The 21,760-nt window shown below is 44.3% G+C and overlaps 2 protein-coding genes across 3 annotated transcripts in view; one reads left to right on the top strand and one right to left on the bottom strand.

Moving 5' to 3' along the window:
- dnajc12 (DnaJ (Hsp40) homolog, subfamily C, member 12) overlaps positions 1–17,889 on the bottom strand; it is a 30,004-nt gene extending 12,115 nt beyond the window's left edge. The window contains exons 1-2 of the mRNA XM_060842311.1: positions 17,781–17,889; positions 6,390–6,468 (exon numbers count right to left, since the gene is read on the bottom strand). Coding sequence (XP_060698294.1) covers positions 6,390–6,468; positions 17,781–17,858 — 157 coding nt within the window. The 5' untranslated portion in view covers positions 17,859–17,889. The remainder of the gene's footprint in view (positions 1–6,389; positions 6,469–17,780) is intronic.
- Positions 17,890–21,415: 3,526 nt separating this feature from the next.
- Positions 21,416–21,760, top strand: part of sirt1 (sirtuin 1) — a 33,412-nt gene continuing 33,067 nt past the window's right edge. For both annotated transcript variants that reach the window (XM_060841849.1, XM_060841848.1), the window contains exon 1: positions 21,416–21,637. In XM_060841849.1, coding sequence (XP_060697832.1) covers positions 21,433–21,637 — 205 coding nt within the window. In that variant the 5' untranslated portion in view covers positions 21,416–21,432. The remainder of the gene's footprint in view (positions 21,638–21,760) is intronic.

Genomic DNA, 21,760 nt, shown 5'->3' with positions numbered 1-21,760 from the left:
GTTACTGAGTGACTGAAATTTCCACTTTTATTAAAGCAAACAGGAGCAACCATTTCATCATCATTTCTGGTCAACAAACTCCAGGAGCAAACACAACTGCCGAGTGTGTGACTTCAGTAAAACTGGCTGCACAATCAAGTGGCGCGGAAGCATGGTAACTCTTTATGAACTCTCTACATCAGATCTTATTCTTTCATATCTTACAATTGTTAACATTGTATTCTTTCCCCTGTTCTATTGCCCTAATGCACTTTGTGTGGTATGATCTGCCTGTACTGCATGCAGAACAAAACCTTTCACTGTACCCAGGTACATGTGACAACAATAAATTAAATCAAACAATCCATCACATCCCCTGGTATCCCACTTCAGGAAATTTCTGGCAGCATAGATCATTGAATTATCCTTTCATGGTTTTTATTTTATTCTTTGGATATGGACAAATTTTATTGCCCATTCCAATGACCCTTGAATTGAGTGGCTTGCTACTCCATTTCACAGGGCAGGCAACCCCATTTGCTTTGGATCTAGAGTCATGTGGAGGCCAGACCAGGTAAGGACATCAAATTCCCTTCCCTAGAGAGCATCTTTACAACAATGGTTTCACAGTTATTATTTAAATTTAACTAATTCCAGATTTCTATTGAATTCAAATCATACCAAGGTGAGATTTGAACCTGGTTCCCAGAATGTTACCTGGCTCTCTGGGATTACTAGTCCAGCTACAATACCACTGTACCATCACCTCTCAAAGTGTGGAAAAGTGAGTCAGTCAGTTGTGTTCACAAATGTGACTCAATGAGAAAGGTCCTACAGTACTCTGATGGTTGCCCCTTCATTGCTGTCCAATTGCTACCCATTGTTGCTTGACTTGCCTGCCTTAACCTTATTGGCCAGTGTTAGTATTCCTTCAACTGTGACATTTTCAGTGTCAGCACATTCACTGTGATCTTTGCAGCCATTGACACAGACAGGTTGCTCATTCCAGTTGCACCAAGCAGGGCTAGAGTGGCGAGATTCCTCAACACAGAGCTCACAGTAGGTGACCTCCAGCCAATCAACAGCACCCACTGGAGACTTCATGCCCACACTGAGCCCAGGTCAAATGTGTCATTTAACCCCACCACCAAGGAATGCACAATTCAGCACCAACACTGCCATGGGAGACAAAGCTGAACCATTATCTCAACTCAAACTCTGTCAGGGAGGTGCAGAGGTTGGGAATTCTGCAATTGAAAGGCGCACCTCCCAATAAAACGTCAGCAGCAACATTCGGAGTGTGTGGGAATACAAGTCTTTACTCAGGAGACTGCAGTCACAGCAGCACTGCAGTGCAGAGCTCATTACCATCCGGAGCTAATCAGTCTGCTTGAGTGATGGCACTATCTCTGGACTCAATATCTATTGAGATCATAGTCTGCCTAATTTACAAAATACACCACAGCTACCTACTAAGACAACTTTAAAAGCACTCCCCAACACTGTGATTTGTGTACCTGAAAATCAAAAAAAAGCAAGGTGACATATGTTAAGATCTCCAACTCACTCACCACTCTGACTTATACATACACCGCTGTTTAGCCGCAGACACCAGGCTTGTGTTCAATTGAATAGGGAAGATTAAGGCGATCTAATACAGCGGTATAAGATGATTAAGGGATTGGATAGGCTGGACAAAGAGAATCTGTTCCCATTGGTTGTGGAATCTAGAGCAATGAAGTATAAAACATAAAATTAGAGCAAAGTGGTTGAGGGGTGATGTCAGGGAGTACATTTCAGGGTGGCTTGGTGAATCAGTAGTTAGCATTGCTGTCAAACATCACCAGGAATCAAGTTCAATCACACTCTTGGGCAACTGTCTATGTGGAGTGTGGACATTCTCCTCTTGTCTGTGTGGGTTTCTTCCAGGTACTCCGATTTCCTCCCACAATTCAAAGATTGCTGAGATATTTGCATCATTGATAGTCACAGGTGAGGTGCCGGAAGACTGGAGGTTGGCTCGCGAGGTGCCACTATTTAAGAAAGATGGTAAGAACAAGCCAGAAAACTATAGGCCGGTGAGCCTGAGGTCAGTAGTGGGCAAGTTGTTGGAGGGAAACCTGAGGGTGTACATGTATTTAGAAAGGCAAGGACTGATTCAGGATAGTCAACATGGCTTTGTGCGTGGGAAATCATGTCTCACAAACTTGATTGAGTTTTTTGAAGAAGTAACAAAGAGAATTTATGGAGGCAGAGCAGTGGACATGATTGATATGGACTTCAGTAAGGCGTTTGACAAGATTGGAGGATTTGAGATATAGAAAGAGGTTGAATAGGCTGGGGCTATTTTTCCTGGAGCGTTGGAGGCTGAGGGGTGACCTGATAGAGGCTTATAAAATCATGAAGGGCATGGATAGGATTAAATAGACAAAATCTCTTCCCTGGGGTGGGGGAGTTCAGAACTAGAGGGCATAGGTTTAGGGTGAGAGGGGAAAGATAAAAAAGACACCTGAAGGGCAACTTTTTCACACAGAGGGTGGTGCTTGTATGGAATGACCTGCCAGAGGAAGTGGTGGAGGCTGGTACAATTGCAACATTTAAAAGGCATCTGGATGGGTATATGAATGGGAAGGGTTTGGAGGGATATGGGCCGGGTGCTGGCAGGTGGGACTAGATTGGATGGGAGATCTGGTTGGCATGGACGGGTTGGATCGAAGGGTCCATGCTGTACATCTCTATGATTCTATGTTCAGGTTAGGTGGATTGACTATGCTAAAGTGTTCCATAGTGTCCAGGGATGTGTTGGCTAGGTGGATTAGCCATGGAAGATGAGGGGGTTAGATCTGGATGGGACGCTCTTCAGAGGATTAGTGCAAACTTAATGGGACAATTGGCCTGCTCTCACACTGTAGGGATTCTATTATTTTAAATCTGTTACTCTTTTCCGTCAGACAAATTGAAAATTTGGGAACAGTTGAAAATATCAAAATTGCTAGGTGAGAGATTTAAAGAATATGGAATCAGACTGAGTGCGCAGAGTTAGGGTAAAGATGAGCTACGGTAGAGTTAATCATGGTGAAACGGTGAGTGAAAAGGAACTGACTGGTCTACCTCTGTTCCTTCACTGTTGCTGGCTCAGTAACCTGGAACTCATTACAAAGCTCACTGAAGAAGTAGCTTCAAGTTCTTTGAGAAAAAGGTTCGGCATCTATCAGGGAACCGAGCTCCAAAAAAATAAGGATGCATTTTCACCAGAATTACCCACAATTTAAGGGCAACTAAAGAAGATGGAAAGTGTGGAGCCATGCACCCCATTAATCTGCACCAAATTCAACCCTAGAGGTGAAAAGGCCAGTGGCCCACCCATTTCAAAACCTCATCCATTGGAAAACATGCTGCACCATACTGGAGGCCAAAGGGATGGAAAATTAAGAGGTCAAAAGATCAGAGGAAATAAGAGCAAAGCAGGCTGTTCAGCCCATCAAAATCAAGTGCTCAATGGAGCTCGAAGCTGCAAACTCTTGACTATGAGTCAAGAAATGCTGGCATTCAGCCAAAGTGACACCATCAGGTGAACTGACCGGGCAGCACTCCAAAATAAACCTACTGAACTATAACCTGGTGTCATGTGACTTCTGACCCTGAATAATGAGGTTTTGGAACAAGAATACAATCATTAGACTTTCAAAGCTTCATCGAAAATGGAAACCCGCTGTATACAGGTTACCCATAGCAACACGTAGCTAATGTACTTTCCATCAGCGAGCTGGGTAGATGTTTGCTGAATAAACATACCCCATGTCATCCGCCCCCAAACGGTCTATTGCTGATGAGATTCCGTTCAGCTGCACTGCTTTTCTATCGTTTTCAAGGCCATTGTGAGACAGGGACAAAGAAACGTATTTATGAAAAATTGGGACCATTGTGTCCAGGTTTAATATAACTCAGTCTGGCAAACACCAGCATAAAACATAACACTTAGACTCCATGACTCATGCATCAGTGACGTGGCTGACATTACATTCATCTCATGACAATCAATCGGAGCGTATTATGCAAATATCTGATCAGGCCTCTCCTTAAACTTGTGTCTTTGGCACAAGAATGAATGGGTATCTCTTGCTTAGACTTTTATTTTATATTGCTACGCAGAATCTGCACTCGGAAGATTGCTGGGTAGCTCACAACATGTTCCCCGAAAGATACTGCAATGAACAGTGGACATAGTTAATGGTCAAAACAACTATTTTTATCGTCAGATGTGCCTTTTTCAAATGACCATCTGTAAATGTGCAATGTGGTACAAGGAGATACATTCAGTACAGCTCACATTCAAAGGGAGATGGTGTTTGGCTTGACAGAGTTTCAAAAGGATCTCTTTGGGCAGCACAGTGGCTCAGTGGTTAGCACTGTAACTTCACAGCGCCAGGGACCTGGGTTTGATTCCAGCCTCGGGTGACTGTCTGGAGGCTGGTACAATTACAACATTTAGAAGGCATCTGGATGGGTTTATGAATAGGAAGGGTTTAGAGGGATACGGACCAAATGTTGGGAAATGGGACTAAATTAATTTAGGATCTGGTCAGCACGGACAAGTTGAACTGAAGGGTCTGTTTCTGTGTTGTACATCTTGTACATTTTTACTATAATACAATAAACTACATCTTGTTAAAAAACAAGAGACCTCTTCTCATTAAATCACCTGGTGGGTTCCATCTACCACACCACATCAAATAGGCCCTGCCAGGAAAGAGGATGGTGCCGATAAATCCACCTCATTGTACAGTGAGCACATGTGAAGATTCATCTTATGCAAGATAAAGGTAAAGTCACCATGGTCCTCCTGGACCAGAGGACAGCTCTCTCTTTACAGATACAGACAACTGGTGCTGAACAAACCTGGGATTCACTACACCTCAAGCAAGGGAATACATTGAGAAGGACAATCCTTTATGGTGACCTCAGCCAGTTCAAGAATTGAAGCCACGCTGTTGGAAACACACTGCACTACAAACCAGCCATCCTACCAACTGAGCTAACCAAGCCTCAAAGGAGGCATTAAGTGAAAGTCAATAATATTAGAAACAGATGACAATATTGATAAAGAACAAAGAAAATTACAGCACAGGAACAGGTCCTTTGGCTCTCCAAGCCTGTGCTGATCCAGATCCTCTATCTAAACTTGTCGCCTATTGTCCAAGGATCTGTATCCCACTGCTCCCTGCCCATTCATGTACCTGTCCAGATCCACCTTAAATGACGCTATCGTGCCCACCTCTACTACCTCCGCTGGCAATGCATTCCAGGCACTCACCACCTTCTGCATAAAGAACTTTCCACGCATATCTCCCTTAAACTTTTCCACTCTCCCACATTGAAAACATGAGAGCATGAACGGTCAATCAGAAATGCAAGTTACATTACCTACTGACCTAGTTAAAATGCTTCATGGACAGAGAAGGGTAAGAGAGAAAATAGGAGCTTTCAGCCCTTTGAGGCTGCTCAGCCATTCTAGATCCTGGCTGATCTTCCACCTCAATGACTTTTTCCTCACTATCCCTCCGCCCCTTGATATCTTCAATATCTAGAAATCTGTTGTCCTCTGTCCTGGATACAACTACTGAGCGTCCAAATGAAAGATAATCATTTAGGTCAGACGGGAGGACGAGATTTGAAAGCAAACCTCCCACCATTGAATCAAACTGTGAATTCAATCCTTCATCGTGAACATAAATAAAGTCATAACGCTTATGGGTCTGCCAACTCAGGCTGGAGGCATTCCTGGAGATTTGATCATGTGACACACTGATCACATAATATCCGAACACATGATGTCTTGTTACATTATATCTGAACACATGATATCTACTGTATTTGTGTCATAAGAGGTCACTTTGCTGTATTGGCATGGTTATACTCCTGGGTTTTTTATTTTGTTCAAAGGTTTGGTTCAAGGGGCAAGAACCCGGAATGTTTCTAGGAGAAATGCATAAACTGAGGGTGTGGAAGAGATGTAACCCAAGTGCGAGAGTAACCAATGATGGCAACGTGGAGAAACGAACGGTGGAGATATGGGCTGGTGAGGGCAGTAGAGATACCAACATCAGAGAAGAGGGAGACTCAGTCTCACTGAATGGATGCTGCTTCTCCTGGTCACGCTGAAAATATTCCTTTACTCATCTAACTATTCGTCAGCCTCCCTTTCTACATTTGTTAAATTCCCTCTCCCCTTTCTCCTCCCCTTCCCCGCTTTTACTCAGTCACCCTTTCCCCATGCTCTCTCTTCCAGACGTTATCAAGATTCAGGCTCGAGGGCAGATGAGGCCTTGTTAGATTTTAGTCGGTGAATCGCTGATTTCAGTGCAGCATTGCCAATGCACAGCACGCAGTTTCTCAGAACACACACTTGCCTGCTTTCGGGTTGTGTGGGTGCTTGTCAGGATGGCATGCCAGCGCCTTTACTTTAAACTCTGCAACGATCTGCTCTGTCTGGCAAAATAAAAGTTCAATCAGTAAACAATGTGCAACACAAGAGATAAACCTTACGTCACAATACCACCTGAAAAGCAATTATTCATCCTATCTGCTGCAATGAATCAGCCTCTCCTTTTGTGCAGTCATTGCTTCTGTTGGGTCGGTTTATTTTGCGTTCAGGAAATTGGTAGCTGGCTTTGATGTAATACGTTCACCATGGTAACAACTGGCCTTAGGCCTTCTACATGCACAGCAGTCATTACTGCGAACTGCTCATTAAACACAATTGAGATTTTTAATTTTACATATCGTAACTCTGACCTGTGAGGTAAATGTAATGATTCAGTAAGATGACGTAGAAGAGGAATGATCTTTAAATATTTGAGTTTGAGTGGATTTTCCAAATACAATGTGTATTTTTTGTGAGATTAGAGTTGTGTTATTCGAACTCAGGTGACAACCACACACACACACGAAACTTCCATTTCTTGTGTAACTCAGAGTCGAACAGCACAGAAACATACTTTTTGGTCTGACCAGTCCATGCTGACCAGAATCCCAAACTAAACTATCCCACCTGTCTGTTCTGGCCCATATCCCTCCAAATATTTCCTATTGATGTATCTATCCAAATTTATTTTAAATGTTGTAACTGAACCCACCACATCTTCTGGAAGGTCATTCCACACACGAACCACTCTCTCCTTAAAAACTCTTAACTCTTTCTCATCTCACCTTAAAAATATGGCCCCTAGTTCTGAAATCTCCCTCCCTAAGGAAAACACACTTTATGGATACCCCTCATGATTTTATAATCCTCTACAAGGTAGCCCCTCAACCTCCTATGCTCCAATGGAGAAAGTCCCAGCCTATCCAGTCTATTTTTATAATTCAATTTCCAGCAACATCCTGGGTAAATCTTTTTCTGAAACCCCTCCAACTTAATAACATCCTCTTGATAATAGAGTAATCCGAACTACACAGTACTCCAGAAGAGGCTTCACTAATACCCTGTACAACCTCAACGTGACATCCCAACTCCAACATGCAGATCAATGAAGGCAAGTATGCTAAATGCCTTCTTAACCATCCTCTATATGTGACGCAAACTTCAAAGAATTATGTTCTTGAACCCTAGGTCTCTCTGTTCTACAACACAATGCCAGTTTAAACTGTTATAGTTGCTCAGGCTCCCGAATGTAACAAAAATGCCCTTATATTGATCACCTGACACGTGGCCACAGTCTGTAGTCTCTACACCCCCTAGACCTTCAGATTACTGTCCTTCCTCAACTTGTCCTTGTAAATCTGTCCCAGGTCTGTAATGTCACACTCTGCTTGTGTTCTTGCACTGTCCTGGGAGACATTGCTCAAGCAGAGAACAGCTGGAGAAACTCTGCAGGTCTAGCAGTATCCATGGAGAGAGAAACAGAGTTATTATGTCCAATATGACTCTTCTTCAGAATTTTGACATTTTCAATACCTGACAATGTTTTCACACCATCAGGGAAGATCTCTCCATTTGAGTCGATTGTACTCGAAGGACAAATTTATTCAAGAAAACAATCAATATACAGTACATGCTGGCTAGGCCAACAAATTCTGCCTCATTGCGAATTGTCCTGGAGAAGGTGGTGGTGAGTTGCCTTCTTGAACTTTGATTTTGTCAAATAGTTTGGGAGGCATGAATGACATGGGGCATTGTGCAGGGAGTTTGGAATCATAAGCAATCTGGAGGCAATCAACGGATTGAGGAGGGTTTCATAGAGGTGGTGAGGTGAGTGGATGTTTGATAGCTGGGATCATTGCATTACAGGCTCATCCCAAGGTCAGTTAGGGAGTGGAGGTTGCTTCCAGTCTCCTTCACTCTGAGGATGTCAGTAGCAAGGGAGCCAGGCCTTGTCATGGGAGCTAAAGGCGACTGATTTCCCCAAGTTTCAATGGTGGAGATGTTGACTCACTAGGGATTGGGAGTTGATAAGGCAATCTGACAACATTCTGGAGGGATCCAATTGAATGCCAGTCAGCATCAATGTGGAGACTGATGTGCTTTTCACAGAATCCCTACAGTGTGGAAGCTGGCCATCCAGCCCATCGAGTCTACGCTGTGCCTCCGAATGGCATCCCACCCAGATCCACACTATTTCCCATTTCCACTTAGCCTGCACATCCCTGGACATTATGGGCAATTCAGCACGGCCAATTCACCGAATCTGCACATCTTTGGACTGTGGAAGGAAACCAGGGCACCCAGAGGAAACCCACACAGACATGGTGAGAATGTGCAAACTCCATATAGACAGTCGCCCACGTCTGGGATCAAACCGAGCTCTCTGGCGCTGTGAGGGAGCAGTGCTAACCATGAGCCAATGTGCCGCCATTTAGAATCAGTTTGCCAGAAAAAAAACAGGGAGATGAGCAACAGAGGAATATAAATCTGAGGAATATTTGGGTGAATAGCATGGAGGTGGAAAGAGACACTCTTTTGGGAATCTATCAGGTTAAATGTGGATATATATGAATGAGCCGAGGTATGGAGAATGGTGGAGAGGCACTGGTGTAATCAAACATGTCAAAAGCTGTGTACAGATAAAGAACGTTGTAACAGGATAATGTGTCGTGGTCACAATCACAAGGCAAGTGATTGTAACCTTGTGAAAAACTGGCCCAGACATGTGGCAGGGCAAAACTCCAGGAGTTCAACAATGGAATTGTGTGAATGATGGACACAGATCTGGGAGCAAACAACAAAGGATTCAAGAGGACAGAGGCACAGTGGCACTGAAGGAGGGTTTTTTTTTTAAAGGAGAAGGGTTGAATAGAAGATGGCTGAATAGAAAGGAAAAGTTCTGTACCTAACAAAAGGGAACCATTTCCAACATCAGTGAGTTTGGGGCCTGGAAGGGATGGTGGGTGATCAGTAATTTAGAGGGAACTAGGTCAAGTAAACATAAGGTAGATCTCATGGACAAAATGAGCTTAGAATGTGGATCTGAGAGGATAGGAGAGAACCTACAGACTAGTTCAAGGCTAGGTGAGAGACAAAGGTGGGTGAAGCTTGGCCCAGTGAGTTAACCAGGACAGCAACATGGCTAAGGCTAGTCTCAGATCATTTCAAACTTAATGAAAGGCTCATGGGTTCTCTATACTTCCTTTCCAGGAGAAGGTGGAACATGCAGGAGGCAAGGGCTTACAAAGATAGTCGGGTAGAGAAAAGAAACAGGGATGATCTTCACATTCCAGAGTGACCCTGAAGAAGAAAGCAGAGTTTAGGCAGGATCTAACAGTCCTGGAAGAAGTAAAATGAATACAACACAATTCATAACTGAGCCATATAATCCAAAAGGTTTTACTTTTGATTACCAAATGTGCCCTACAATTGGCCATACCTCCCAGGATGGGGTACCTAAGAATGTGAGAGAGGATTCCTGTCCCTGCCCTGTTACTTGTTTGAAAGTGTGTACAGTATCTATCTGGTTAAGACAGGATAGGTTGGATTGGTTGCGAATTGCAATAGCTTAATCTTTCATTGGACTCTGCCCAGGGAGAATGGCTGCTTATGTGGGGTATCAAAAGTCAACATTCTCAATTAAAACATCAATCCAAAAGATCAGAAGAGAGATGGGCAGAATATGCAAGTCAGTCGCAATGAATCACAGGTACAGCAGGTAATAAGGGAGTCAAATATAATTTTGGCATTTATTGCTAAAGGAATACTGTATAAAAGTAGGGAAATGTTGCTGTAACTGCACTGGGCATTAGTGAGACCACACTTGGACTATTGTGTACAGTTTTAGTCTGCTTACCTGAAGAGGGATGTACAAGGCAGTTCAGAGGAGATTCACTAGATCGATTCCAGAAATGAGGGACTTGTCTTATGAAGTGAGATTAAGCAACTTAGACCCATACCGTCTGGCGTTGAGTAGAATGAGAGGAAATCAAACTGAGGTATAGAAGAAGCTAAAGAGGATTGATAAGGTAGATGTTGAGAAGATGTGTCCTCATGTGGAACAATCTAGAACAAGAGGTCATAGTTTTAGGATAAAAGGTTTAAAACAGAGGAGGAGAAATGACTTCTCTCAAAAGGCTCATGAATCTGTGGAATTCACCGACTGAGAATGTGGTGGACGCCAGTATATTGAGTAAAGTTAAGGAGGAGATAAACAGAAGAGTATGGACAGCAGGCAGGAAAGTGAAGTTAAGGCTGAGATGAGATCAGCCATGATCGTATTAAATAATGGAGCAGGCTCGGGGGGCTGAATTTTTCACTCCTGCTTTTAGTTATAACGCACTTATGTTTAGTGAGAAAGTCACTAAGTACATTGAATTTGGGTGACACGGTGGCTCAGTGGTTAGCACTGCTGCCTGACAGCACTATGGACCCCCAGGTTCAATTCCACCCTCAGGTGACTGTCTGTGTGGAGTTTACATATTCTCCCTGCGTCTGTGTGGATTTCCTCCAGCTTTCTCCCATAGTCCAAAGCTGTGCAAGGTAGGTGGGTTGGTCACGTTAAATTGCCCATAGTGTCCAGGGATGTGCAGATTGGGTGTATTAACCATGGAAAATGTGGGGTTATCGGGACAGTGTATTGGTGGTGTGGGGGGCGTGGGGGTGTGGGGGTGTGGGTAGGATGCTCTTCAGTAGGTCAGTGTGGACTTGATGGGCCAAGTGGTCTGCTTCCACACTGCAGGGATTCTATGGAACTGCATTTCATTGCACGCTCAAACTACTGTACTGAAATCTTACGAAAAAAACGGAAGTGATCATGTTCCTGAAATTGTATCTGCAATGACAGAGTCTAAAACACAGGGACAGGCCATTCAGCTGAGCTGTATATGTTCCACACATGTGCAAATCTCCAACCCTCACCATCTCACTCACCCACACAACCTACAATTCCTTTCTCCCTTATGGACTTTTCCAACTTCTCCTTTAACTTCTCCCTGTTCTTACCTACTCTTTGCTTTTAGTGATCCTCACATTTTTACCATCCTTTGGGTGGAAATCTTGCTCTTCAATTAAATGTTGGATTTGTTAGTAACAATCTTATTAAATGTTGGATTTGTTAGTAACAATCTTATTAAATGTTGGATTTGTTAGTAACATTCTTATTAAATGTTGGATTTGTTAGTAACAATCTTATTAAATGTTGGATTTGTTAGTAACAATCTTATTAAATGTTGGATTTGTTAGTAACATTCTTATTAAATGTTGGATTTGTTAGTAACATTCTTATTAAATGTTGGATTTGTTAGTAACAATCTTATTAAATGTTGGATTTGTTAGTAACATTCTTATTAAATGTTGGATTTGTTAGTAACATTCTTATTAAATGTTGGATTTGTTAGTAACATTCTTATTAAATGTTGGATTTGTTAGTAACAATCTTATTAAATGTTGGATTTGTTAGTAACATTCTTATTAAATGTTGGATTTGTTAGTAACAATCTTATTAAATGTTGGATTTGTTAGTAACAATCTTATTAAATGTTGGATTTGTTAGTAACATTCTTATTAAATGTTGGATTTGTTAGTAACAATCTTATTAAATGTTGGATTTGTTAGTAACAATCTTATTTTTATGTCTCCTAGTTTTGATCTTCTCCACAGTTTCATTTACCTTATCAAACTCCTTCATAACCTCAACGTACTAGGTCAGTCCTGAGCTATCTCTTCTACAGAGAATTGCCTCAACCTGGTCAGCCTTTCCTCATAAATACACTTCTTTTGTGTTGATATCACAATTGCAAATCAGTTTTTGACCCTCTCCAATACTTTTTATCTTTCATATAACTTGGTACTAGAACTATGCAGAGTGCTCCAAGACTGATCTAACCAAGGCTGGAGATAACACTGCTTTTCAATGTTATCTCTCCAAAACTAATGTCCAGTTTCTTATTTCCTTTTCCTGGCCTCATTAATCAGTGGTGTTACTTATAGTGATTTGTAGAGTTATACAATCATCGTCATTTCACAACACGGAAACAGACCCTTTAGTCCAATCAGTCGAACATAATCCCAAACAAAATAGTTCCACCTGCCTGCGTTGGCTCATATCCTGCTAATCATTCAGTTCTGATGAAGAGTTATCTAGACTCGAAGCGTTAGCTTGTTCTCTCTCCATGGATGCTACCTGACCTGTTGTGATCTCCAGCATTGGGTGTTTTTAAGTACAGATTCCAGCACTTGCAGTAATTTGCTTCTTCCAAACATTTCTTATTCAGGTATTTATCCAACTGTCATATTGTAACTATATCCACAACCCCATCACTTCCTCTGGAAGTTCATTTCACACACTAACCATTTCCTGTGTAAAGATGTTGCCCTTTATGTCCTTTTTAAATCTATCTCCTGCACTCCACTTTACTTTTTTTAAAATCCCAACAGTACATGTCCTCCTTATTCTAATTTCCAAAATACAATACCTCAAACCTATCCATTCTAAAGTTAATTTGCCACTGGCATATTCATTCTATAAGTTATTCATGGCCTCCTATACTGTGCTGCAGTTTTCCTCAGCTGAAAAATGTGTTGCTGGAAAAGCACAGCAGGTCAGGCAGCATCCAAGGAGCAGGAGAATCGACGCTTATGCCTGAAACGTCGATTCTCCTGCTCCTTGGATCCTGCCTGATCTGCTGCGCTTTTCCAGCAACACATTTTTCAGCTCTGATCTCCAGCATCTGCAGTCCTCACTTTCACCTTGCAGTTTTCCGCAGTTAACTAAAGCCTTTCAACAGGGTGCCACCTGAAAATTTCAAAACTGAACTTCCAATTCCTGATCCCAAATTATTAAATTATAAACAACTGTGGTCCTTTTGGAACACAGCTTCCCATCCTTTACCAATCTAAATATCTTTAAAGCCTATTCTGTGTTTAGGTTACTTTTCTACTGAATAAATAAAAATAATACCCTGCAGGTGCTGTAAATCTGAAAGAAACACAGAAAATACTGGAGAAACTCAGGTCTGGCCACATCAATGGAGAGAGAAACTCAGCCCCATTCTCTGACTTTAGTCTGGAGTCTACTTGACGGTCAAAGGACTGGTGATCTGGGCTACTAATAAAAATGAATTGACATCTCATGAAGCCACATAGATTAGATTAGATTAGATTACTTACAGTGTGGAAACAGGCCCTTCGGCCCAACAAGTCCACACCGACCCGCCGAAGCGCAACCCACCCATACCCCTACATTTACCCCTTACCTAACACGACGGGCAATTTAGCCTGGCCAACTCACCTGACCCGCACATCTTTGGACTGTGGGAGGAAACCGGAGCACCCGGAGGAAACCCACGCAGACACGGGGAGAACGTGCAAACTCCACACAGTCAGTCGCCTGAGTCGGGAATTGAACCCGGGTCTCTGGCGCTGTGAGGCAACAGTGCTAACCACTGTGCCACCGTGCCGCCCACTAGCTTTAGGTCAAACAGACGTCCTGCGATATCATTCTCCATGAGCTGATAAACCAGCACTTGTGCATGATAGAGAAGCACTGGAGGATAAAAAAGGGCAAAAATATACTCTGAGGTGGTACGTTGATTGGGAACAGTGTGAATGGCTTAGTAACACCACTTCTGACAAGGCTGGCTAAGTCTTGAAGCCAGACTAAGCCTGTGGCAGGTAGTGAGAGAACCAACACAACAGAAAAACTCAAAATGACTTCATCCCTGTAAATTTACACTTCCCTGATGCACAATAGTCAGTAATATAAAGTAAAACGGATCCAGCAGCTCAAAACTGGGCATCTGTGGGACTATCAACTACAGCAGCTGAACTGTATTTAACTATACTCTGTAATCTCATGGTTTAGCACACTTCACACTCTACTGTGGTGAATGCTCTTTATATATTAACATTATTGTTTATAAACTTGGATATTAAAATTGAAAAATAATGTATAGCTTTCAGTTTGATTTCTAGATCTTAGCTATGTGTGTTAGGAAGGAAAAGACAAAGTTTTAAGACTCTTTTTAGAGCTTTGTGATGGTACAAGTTTATCTGGAAGCTTGTCAGAACAGGCATCTTTAATTAATGTTTATGGCCATGAATTTGAACTTACCGTGAATACTTCAGTGCATTAGGAACGAAGGTAGAAAAGAACGCTGCTGTTTCTTCATGAAAGGGTCCAGTATCTCAAAAGGAACAGAGTCATCCTGAAGGTCAGGTACTGTATGTAGGTTCAGTCAGTGCAAAAAGATGATACTGGCATAAAATAGTTAGGACTAGGGAAAAAGGAAACCTCAGAGGCAGGAAACTGTTGAAAGCCCAGCACATGGAAAACTATGTCTTTGCCCTGAGGGTCAGTGAGAAGAAACTCCTCAAACTGACTTTAGCCATGCCAACTGAAGAGGAAGTCTGAGGTAGAAACCTTTTACTGAAGTTTTGAGTATCTAGCTCGTTGGTGAGGATAAAAAGGTTAAATCTTTATTTCTGATATTCATAACAAGAGTGTTCAAATAGTTCTTGTATAATGTAAAACAGTTTGTGTTATCTTTCCTTTTTTGTGTAATAAACGTTTATGCCCTTTTGTTCAAAGTGCATTGGCAGGTTCTTGTGAATATGTTCAGTGACTGACTGCCAAGGGAAATAAAAGCAGAAATAACACATACAGTCTACTAAGCTGGGTTTCACTCTGGGATCAGACTTGTTCAACACAGGATTAACAGCAGAAGCAGCAAAATGTTAGACAGGGCTCATCCAGCTCCACAAATAACCCTGTCCTCATACATGGGGGAGCTCAACACATCAATGCTAAAGGTTATACATTTGTCTCCATTTTCAGTCAGAATTGCTGAGTGGATGCATCATCCATCTCTGCTCCATGTGACATCCCCAACCATCAGAGATGCCAGTCTTCAGTCAATTCAATTCATTCCATGTAATATCAGCAAACAGTTGGAGGCATTGGAAACTGCAAAGGCAATGGGCCCCAAAAACATTCTGTCAACAGTATTGAAGAATTATGCTCCAGAACATGCCACATCCCAGCAAAACTGTTCCACTATAGCTACAATGAATGCTGGCATTTTTTAATTCATTTATGGGTTGAGGGTCAAAGAGTCATAGAGATGTGCAGCACTGAAACAGATCCTTCAGTCCAACTTGTCCACGCTGACCAGATATCCTAAACTAATCTAGTCCCATTTGCCAGCACTTGGCGCATATCCCTCTAACCCCTTCCTATTCATATAACCTTCCAGGTGCTTTTTATATGTTCTAATTGTACCACTTCCTCTGGCAGCTTATTCCATACATGCACCACTCTGTGTGAAAAAGTTGTCTCTTAGGTCCCTTTTAAATTTTTCCCCTCTCACCCTGAACCTATGGTCTCTCGTTCTGGACTCCCCACCCCAGGGAAAAGATCCTGTCCATTTACCCTATGATTTTATAAACCCTCAGCCTCCGATACTCCAGGGAGGCTCACTCTGTAATTCAATGCTGGCTGGGCCAGAATTAATTGCCAATCCCTAACTGGCCAGAGGTCAGTTAAGAGTCAACCACATTGCTGCAAGTCTGGAGTCACATGTAGGCCAGATTAGGTCAGGATGGCAGTTTCCTTCCCTGAAGGCCATTAGTGAGCCAGATTGGTATTCTCCCCAACAATCAGCAATGGATTCACAGTCATTGTTCGGCTTTTTAATTCCAGATTTTTATTGAATTTAAATTCCATCATCTGCCTTGACTGGATTTTAACCCAGGTTCCCAGAATATTACCTGGGTTTCTCGATTAATACCACTAGGGCCATCACCTCCCCATCTACCCGACCACATGGAAAATTGTCCTGGTATGTCCTATACACACACAGCAGGACAAATCCAACCTAACAATTACTGCTCCATTAGTCGACTCTCAGTCAAAGTTCATTAATGCCCTTTAAGAAAGGAAATTTGCCATCCTTACAGTGACCCCTGACTGAAAGCAATAGGATTGATTTTTACCTGCTCTCTGTGCAATTAGGCATGCTCAATAAATGCTGACCTAGCCACTGGTTCCCACATCTTATGACAAAAATCTGCACCTGATGAACAGCTGTGGTTCAGAAGGCAGCTCTGCATTGCCTTCCCCAGGGCATTTAGTAATGGGAAGAAGGGCTTATGCCCGAAACGTTGATTCTCCTGCTCCTTGGATGCTGCCTGACCTGCTGCGCTTTTCCAGCAACACATTTTTCAGCTCTGATCTCCAGCATCTGCAGTCCTCACTTTCTCCTACATTCTCCCTGTGTCTGTGTGGGCTTCCTCCAGGAGCTCTGGATTCCTCTTGTTGTCTGAATGGGAGGTTAGGTGGATTGGCCATGTTAAATTGCCCTTACTGTCCAGGGATGTGTACATGAGGTGGATTAACCTTGAGAAATGTGGGGTTACAGGGACAGAGTAGGGGGTTGGGTCTGCGTGTGATGCTCTTCAGAGGGTCAGTGTGGACTTGATGGGCCAAATGGCCTGTTCCGCACTGTAGGAATTCTCTGACTTTTATAAAATGTAGGGACCACAAACCCAACAACTACACGGAGTCCAACAAAACAAACGACCTCTGCATGGCCTGAATTTATTGAAACCATTTTGCCCACATGTACCCCAGGGGAGATATAAAGGACTTACCATCTACAACAGCTTCAAAACTTTCCATATGTACCAAATCAGTAATACATTCACTAGTTATGTGTTTCCTGCAAAAAAAGTCTTCACTGCTGTGTAATTCACTCAATGATATGCAGATTGCAGCAAGAAGACAAAACAAGGTCAGCACTAGCTCCAAACTGAACAAAAGAAACAAAAATAATCGACTTGCATAGCTGTTGCACATTCAACAAATCAGGGATAGCGTATGGCATTTTCAGACAGGAAGGTACCTCCAAAGTATAAGAAATGTGGCAACCTAATTGTGTATAGCATGCTCCTGTGGATAGCAATGTGATAAGGAGCAGCTGAAGTATTATTTCCTGGCATCTTTAAGGACAAATATTAGCTATGACACCTTACAAGAGATAACACTCTTTCAAACCTCCAAAATACAGCCAGGTACACTTACTATCACTGCCTCATCCAAATCACAAACACTGACTACAATGAAGACTATCTTCACAAACACAACATGTTAAATGTGGCACATCACCCACAAAAACTTAGCAGGTAGATACCACTGAATATTGAAAAAAAATGTAGTTTGGTGTCAAACTAATCTGCTCAAGAACAAACTAAAGACTAGTCAACGCAACACTAAAAACTGACCCACACCAAACTACAACCTGGTTAGTGTTCATTCCAAAGCGTTGCTCGGAGTCAGTTAAATAGTGTGAGGTGAATAAAAGAACGGGATCTCTCTCACCGTGGACAGCTCGTCACAGCCCAGCAGTTGGTAATAATCCTGGGCATCCTGAGCGCTGCGGTTCAGTATGCCGTCCATCTGCAACGATGTTCCTCAGCCCAGCTCCGGTGTCTGACTGCTCAACGAGCTCCTTATACACAGCGGAGAGTCCTGCCCAGCGGATATACCGCCCACTGGCTGTGTTTGCTGCTAATCTCACACATACACACAGTGAGAGGCATGGCCAGCCTCCTGGGATATGTAGTTTTGAACAGCCACAGGTGGGCAGCCACAGTTATTGCTCTCTGCAATATTGGACAAACACATGTCTCACTTAAAAGTGACACAAAATGGACAAGAAGGCGAGGAACTGAATTCCAAAACAATACCACATTGCATTGCTATAGCGCTTTTAACGGGACAATTTGTTCTTGCGCACTTTACAGTGTTCAGATAAAATCTGACGCTGAGCTGTAGCAGCAGGTATCAAGTGCAAACTAAAAGCTTGTTCAAATAAATTGGTCTAAAGAGCATACTAGAGCTGATAGATACTGAGGCAAGAATGCAATAGCGCGGAAATCCCAGCAGGTTGCAGGTCAGAAGGTCATTCTAGATCAGTGATTTCCACCCAGCATTTGTCAGAGACCAGTTGACTGTGGACCATATGATCTAGATTACAGTGGTGCTGGAAAAGCACAGCAGGTCAGGCAACATCCAAGGAGCAGGAAAATCGGCGTTTCGGGCAAAAGGCCTGTCATCCAGAATAGAGGCAGGTTGCCTGCAGGTTGGAGATATAAGTGAGAGGAGGGTGGGGTGGGGAGAAAGTAGCATAGAGTACAATAGGTGAATGGAGGTGATAGGTCAGAGAGGAGGGTGGAGTTGATAGGTGGGAAGAAAGATAGGCAGGTAGGACAGGTCATGGGGACAGTGCTGAGCTGGAAGGTTGGAACTAGGGTGAGGTGAGGGAGGGGGAAATGAGGAAACTGGTGAAGTCCACATTGATGTCCTGGGGTTGAAGTGTTCCAAACTGGAAGATGAGGCGTTCTTCCTCCAGGCGTCTGGTGGTGAGGGAGCAGCGGTGAAGGAGGCCCAGGACCTCCATGTCCTCGGCAGAGTGGGAGGGGGAGTTGAAATGTTGGGCCACGGGGCGGTGTGGTTGATTGGTGCGGGTGTCTCGGAGATGTTCCCTAAAGTGCTCTGCTAGGAGGCGTCCAGTCTCCCCAATGTAGAGGAGACCACACAATGCTTCAACATTTAGATACCTTGAGTTATTTTTTGATTTCTTATTTTGTGTACTACACTTCAGTTCTGTGATTAGAGAAAATTGGCAGCATTGTGTGAAGAGGTCTGAGTGACTGGTCACTAAATATGATCTATCAAGTCAGGTTTCATTCTGAAACTTGACATATTGGGATCATAAAGTGGTCCATTTCAACTTCTGGTCAGTGGTAACCCAAGGATGCTGTTACTAGGGATTTAGCAATAATAATTCCACTGAATGTCAAGGGATAATGATCGGATTCCAGTAAATATGTGAGATCTATTTTTGTTGCACCTGCAATTAAATCAGTAACTGATGGTTTAAAAAATCTGCATGTTGAAACTTGTTACAATCTCCCAGGCAGGTGAGATTTGAACATAGACATTTTGACCCTATGTACAGGCACTGCCATCGTGCTACAAGACTACTACCTGGTCTCTAGGTTACACTGACTATACTCATCTATTAATTTATATTAATGTTCCTTTGATTGTTAAAGCAAAAATTGTAAGCAGCAAAATCTTAACAATGGTGTATCTTTGGGCCTGTTTACTAAATTCAGTTCTTTTGGTTTGTGGTCTCCAAAGGGATCGTACATAAGATAAACACAATTTTCTGGAAACTAACTGTAAGATATTGAATTTGATTCTTGCAATTCTGCAAAGACCATCCCACCCAGAGCCACCCAATCCTTACATTTCCTATGGCCAATCCACCTAGTTTGCACATTCCTTGATGCTACAGGACAATTTGCAATGGCTAATCCACCTAACCTGCACATCTTTGGACATGGGAGGAAGCAGGTGCACCCGGAGGAAAACCAAGCAGACACAGGGAGAACATGCATACTCCACGCAGACAGTCACCCGAGGGTGGCACTGTGAGGCAACAATGTTAACCACTGAGCCACCGGGCCACCAAACATTCTATGGAGATGGAGTAAAACAGCTGCCTATTTTCACCAATTAGACCCAGTTCGAGCTTTCTGGGTTTTAAGATGAAGCCGAATGATTGGATTCATTTTCCCAAATTAGCTTATTCCCAAAAGAAAACAAACAGTGGTGCCAGTTTTAATCCTTCCTGCCTGGTAGAAACTGGGAAATAGGGAGTTTGAGCTGAGTACGCTCATATTGGCTTAGACCTTAGTCCTTTCCTAAGACATGCCCCTTATACTGTATTACGTGGGGGGTGGAGGGGGGGGATGAGGTTACACAAATTGTAATTTTAATATACCTATTTAATGACTCTTTAAAACAGACTGTGGATAACTTGGGATGTCCTGACTTTGTGAAAGACAATATGTCAATGTATGCTGAAAATGTGTTGCTGGAAAAGCGCAGCAGGTCAGGCAGAATCCAGGGAGCAGGAGAATCGACATTTTGGGCATGAGCCCTTCTTCAGGAATCTTCCCCCCCCCATTCGCCCTCTATTACCCCCCTTTTCCATCCTACCCACTATTGCCCCCTCCCCCATTCACCTCTCCCACTATTCCCCCCGCCACCCACCACCTATTCCCCCCTTCCCTACACCTACTCCCCCCTCCCCTATTCCCGCGCTCTCCCCTCCCCATATTCCCCCCTCCCCTTGCCCATATCCCCCCTCCCCACTCCCCCTCTCTCCCCTCCCCCTTCTCGATTGCCTCCACCACCACCCCTATCCCTATTTCCCCCCTCGCCCCTCTTCCTCCCTCCCCTCACCTCTTTCTCCCTCCCTGACTTAGCCCCTCCCACTACCCCTCTTCCCCCCTCCTCCTATTTCCCCCTCCCCTGCCCCATTCCCCCCTCCCCCTATTCCCCCCCATTCTCCCCTATCCCCACCATTCCCCCTCCCCCTCTGCCCCCCTCACCCTCTTCCCCCTCACCCTATTCCCACCCATTCCCCCTCTCCCATTCCTCCCGCCCATTCCTCTCCTGTCTCCCTATTCCTCCCCTCCTCCTCTTCCCCTATTCCTCACCCCATTCCTCTCTTCCCCCTCCCTCTATTCCTCCCCCTTCCCCATATTCCTCTCCCATCCTGCTTCCCCATTCCTTCCCCGTCCCCTCCCCAATTCCTCCCCCTCCCCCATTTCCCCCCTCATCCCCCTCATCCCCCTCCCCCATTTCCCCTCGCCCCTCTCCCCTCCCCCTCGCCCTATTCTTCCCCCTCCCCAATTCCTCCCTTCTCCCCATTCCTCCCTCCGCCCTTCCTCCCCCTCCCCATATTCCTCCACCCCATTCCCCCTCCCTATTCCTCCCCCACTCCCTCCCCCTATTTCTCTCCCCATCCTTTTCCTGCCCTGACTATTTTACCCCCCTCCTTTCCCCCTTCTCCGGTGCCCTCTCTCTCTCTCTGTGAGCATGCGCGGCGGACGCTGCCCTCTGACCCTGGCGCCCACGTGACTGAGGGGGCGGGGGTTGGGCAGCGCTGGGCAAGATGGCGGACGGGGATCAGCTCCGGAAGAGAGCCCGGCTCGATGGTCCGGACCCGGCTCCGGGCCCAACCTCCACCTCCGCCACAACCGGCACCGGGGAGCACAGGCAGAGAGCGGCCGGCGCCCAGCAGCAGGCCTCCGGGGCCGACACCCAGCACGATCCGCAGCCGAATGAGATCCCGGAGAGCGGGTCCGCACCAGGAGCAGGTACCGCGGCTTGGATCGGGGAGGGGCATTGGGACAAGGACTCGGTATGGGGGGGAGAGGAGGGGGCGGGGCGGGGGAGAGGAGGGGGCGGGGCTTTGGGTGAGCAGGGAGGGGGCGGGGCAT

This window comes from Hemiscyllium ocellatum, chromosome 22 (assembly GCF_020745735.1).
Source record: "Hemiscyllium ocellatum isolate sHemOce1 chromosome 22, sHemOce1.pat.X.cur, whole genome shotgun sequence".
Lineage (NCBI taxonomy): Eukaryota > Metazoa > Chordata > Chondrichthyes > Orectolobiformes > Hemiscylliidae > Hemiscyllium > Hemiscyllium ocellatum.
The sequence above is the reverse complement of the archived record's forward strand: the minus strand, read 5'-3'. Positions and strand labels throughout refer to the sequence as shown.